This window comes from Protobothrops mucrosquamatus, unplaced genomic scaffold (genome assembly GCF_001527695.2).
Source record: "Protobothrops mucrosquamatus isolate PMUCROS unplaced genomic scaffold, P.Mucros_1.0 scaffold16449, whole genome shotgun sequence".
NCBI lineage: Eukaryota > Metazoa > Chordata > Lepidosauria > Squamata > Viperidae > Protobothrops > Protobothrops mucrosquamatus.
The window spans coordinates 1-3,990 of NW_015402214.1; the positions used below are offsets into that span (position 1 = coordinate 1).

General features: G+C 37.8%; 1 protein-coding gene across 1 annotated transcript; it reads left to right on the forward strand.

Annotated features, from left to right (window-relative positions):
• Positions 1–1,166: 1,166 nt before the first annotated feature.
• Positions 1,167–3,098, forward strand: LOC107301767 (pre-mRNA-splicing factor ATP-dependent RNA helicase DHX16-like; the record flags this gene model as incomplete). The annotated part of the gene is made up of 2 exons (XM_015830951.1): positions 1,167–1,216; positions 2,844–3,098. Coding segments are annotated over exons 1-2 (282 nt in total), but the record flags the coding sequence as incomplete, so codon positions are not given.
• Between the last annotated feature and the right edge of the window lie 892 nt (positions 3,099–3,990).

A 3,990-nucleotide genomic window follows, 5' to 3' on the forward strand; every position in this document is an offset into this window, starting at 1 on the left:
GTTCGTGTTGTATCCTAGATGCATTACCTACATCAACGCATGATGTTTTTCCATACCTCCTCCTTTTACGGTAAAATACGGAGGAGGTATGGAAAAACATTATGCGTTGATGTAGGTAATGCATCTAGGATACAACACGAACAGCTGGGTCCGGTGACGCGTTCCAGAAGCCGGATGCAGGCTGTTAACATCTTATAAAAGCTCTTTCCAGTGACTACTTTTAAAGCCCTGATGATGTTGGGTGGGCCCAACGAAAGCTCGGCTCATTAAATTTTTTACTATTTATTACTTTCCTCTTGGTGATCGATATTTATTGGTTTTATCATAGATACATACGTATCTATACCTGCATATCATTATGAATATCACTGAGTATATACACTATGTTTCTACTCAGGTGTAAAACAAGAGGCAGGTTTTTTTTTAATGTAACACTGCTTTTTTTTTAGCCAGTCTAGCCAAAAGGCAGACTTAAAAGAATGTAGACAATGTTTGGTAAAAGTGGAAAACCTGAAAAGATTCCTGAATACGTTTTTTGAAACAGGAATCAGACATAGTTCTCTACATGTCTTTGTAGGCATCCTTTCCATTTCTGGGGAAAGTGGGAACAGGGAGCCAAAGAAAATTGTGCAAAATTATTGAACTGTGATAATTTGCAGAAGTCTCAGAACTTTGTATACATACGGTTTTGCCTTACTTTTAAACCATGGTATAATTCTTATTCAATCTTGTTCAAGATTAATGGCTAAACTTTTAATGCTGACTCAGTGAGATATGGAATCTTTTATTTCAGTCCGGCTTTGCAAGGCCTTCATTCCCAATATGGAAACATGTAGCTGACTCCTTTTCAATCACTTTCAAATCTCTGCTATGCCAGCTCCAGAGTTCTCATGTTTTGGACTCCTCTGATTTTGATTGGTGGTGTTTTCTTCCTCTTCTCATACCTGAGAAATATACTTAATGCTTATGTTATTTAGAAGAGGAAGTTCCACTTTGTTGCTGACATTATTCCCAACTTTTCTGTAAGTCTCTGCTGTTTTGTTGCATGCCTAAGTCCATAGTCCTGAAAATTATTGCATCCAGCATTTGTTGGCAAGCTTTTTTGGAATTACTGTTTGATTTATATTGTATATTTGTTTCCTGATTATGTCGAGGTTAGGCATATGAAGAAGCTCAGAAGCGTTTAAAGATGGCGGAAGAGGACAAGAAATTCATGGTAAGAGCTTGAAGCAAGGCCATCGTAGTAGAGCTTGCTTTCAGAAGTATTGTTTTGCAATGATGTTGCCAGGATAGAGCATGTTAAAATAAAATGCCCAAATAGCTAACATTCTCTACTTGTGTTTTCAAAAAATTCAGCTCTAGTGATTATTTTAATGAAATAGTGAATATTTTAAAAAAAAATGTGAAGTGTTTATTATCAGTAAAGCACACACAATCATATAAAAAGACATATGTTAGAATGTAAAATTCACCTGCTGCTGGAACCTTGACAAGTTCTCTTCTCTTGGCTGAAGATTTATCTAGGTTTCAGCAACAGATGAATTTGAATATTGATTTCCTTTATGAAATATGCTCTGTTCTTATGTTCATTCATATTCTGAATAAAAAGACTCATCGATTTTACCGATCCTTCAAAACATGAGACATTTTCATACTGACGTGAGGGATTTCTTTAAGGCAGTGGTGTCAAACTGCTGGCCGGATGCATCATAGTGAAACCGCGCCCACCCCATTGCCGGAAATGGGAAAAAAGTTGCGACATGTCACGTGACGTTGTGAGTTTGGCACCCCTGCTTTAAGGGATTGATTATCCTTAGCAAATCTTGTTTTCAATTTTAAATGCATTTGAGGCAGTTATAAATCTTAATTTTAATTTTAACTGTTTTTAATATTTATCTTTTTTTACCATTCTGTGAGCTGCCCAGAGTCACTTTATCAATGAGATAAGCAACATAATAAATGTAATAAATAATAAATAGAATACAGGTAGTCCTCAACCTATAACCATTCATTTAGTGACATTTGAAGGAACAACGGTATTAAAAAAAATTGACTTTTGACCAGTTCCCACACTTAGGACTGTTGTAGCATCTCGCAGTCACATGACCAAAATTCAGGTGCTTGGCAACTGGCATGTATTTATGATGGTTGCACTGTTCTGGGATCATGTGATCACCATTTTTGACCTACCCACCCAGCTTCTGACAAACAAAGTCAGTGGAGGAAGGCAGATTCATTTAATGACCATACGTGATTCACTTAACACCTGCAGTGATTCGCTTAACAATCATGGCCAAAAAAAATTTCATAAAATGGAGCACGACTCAATATCTGTCTTGTTTAGCACTGGAAATGTTGGGCTCAGTTGTGGTCATAAGTCGAGGACTCTCTGTAAATCTCTCAGGAAAGATGCTGTCTCTGTCATGACAAACTCCCCTTCACGAGATAATGTTTAAACAAAGGCTGGAGAATCATCTGTTGAAAATACTTTCCTCTGGATCCTTTCAATGACCAGGAGATTGTATTCACTGGCCTAAATTGTCCTTTTCAATTCAGTGATGCTGTTTAATGTCTGACCTGTGAAATAATTATAATGTAAACCTTATAATAAATGTCCTAACTTGCACACATAATGAATATACTGTAAATATCAGACATATAATATGGTAGAATAAACTACAAAAAAATCAAGCTTGCAGTTACACCTTTGAATATGTATTTACAGGCCAGTAACCGATAAGCTAATCCTAAAGAATCTAATGAAAATCGGACTTTAAAACCTCTTTTTAAAAACTAAATCATTCAGACTGCAATGAGGATAAAACTCTCTTCCTATATGTCAGATTCCAGAGCTACGCAAGAAATCCCGTCGGGAATATTTAGCCAAACGAGAAAAGGACAAGATGGAAGATTTGGAAGCAGAGATCAAGGATGAGGAGTACCTGTTCTCCGAGCAAGAACTCACCGCTCTTGAGCAACAGGAGCTGGAGTACAAATGCAAAGTGCGCGACTTGGCAAAACAGTACAAACAGGCTGGAGAGCAGGAGAAGATGGAGAAGCATAATCGGTATTACATGCCTGAGGAGAGTCGCAGCAAGGTACTGGTAGTGATATGTGCAAAGTTTGAAGGCGGGAGGGTGAGATGGCTACTTCCCTTTTATAAATGGTGGACTGAAGAAAGAACATAAAATGTTGTTTCGGGGTTACCCCAGTGGTCTCCACTTAAAAATTAGCAATAACCAGGTCTAAAAAAAGAACTCTGCCTAAGATATCCTGCAGGTAACCAGGGGTCAACCTGTGTAGGGCTAAATTGCATCCAGAAGCCTCTTGGCAACTATGGGCAGATCTGCAGCACTGCTGTAGCATATTTCCACTGCTGAACATCAGCAAGCACACAAGTTGGTTTCCCTCAAAACCAATTCAACAGACTGAATGTTTGATAAATTCTGGCTTTTGCCTTCAATAGTATCAAACAGAACAAATGGGGCACTCAAAACTCAGAACAATCCTTATCAGTCCCACTTTCTGACATATTTTGTTATCAGAAGCTGTGTCTCACAGAATCTCTTGCTACTACAGTAGTGGACAAAATTGTGGAAACCTTTTGGGAAAAGTGTTCAATAGAATTGCCACCTTTGGTTAAGTTTCCACCAATTTTTGTTCTAATTTCTTTATAACTGTAGCCTTGTTCACTTAATAATTCTATTTTGCATCGCTTTCTGGGCGACCAGTCAACTCTTTGCACCATTACTTTAATTTTATTACGTTTTACAAGCTCACTAAATGAAAGAACACAAAAAAACCCCAACCAACTTGATAGCGATCACATAACACACTGACAAATGTCCTCCTCTCAGCTTCAATACATGACATCAATAACTGAATCCTACTGTGATCTGATTGGCTCATTGCCAAAACAAGATGACACCTGATTGGCTCTCTAAACACTCATGCTCATTGGCTACAATCAGATGAAGGAAAGCTACCTGA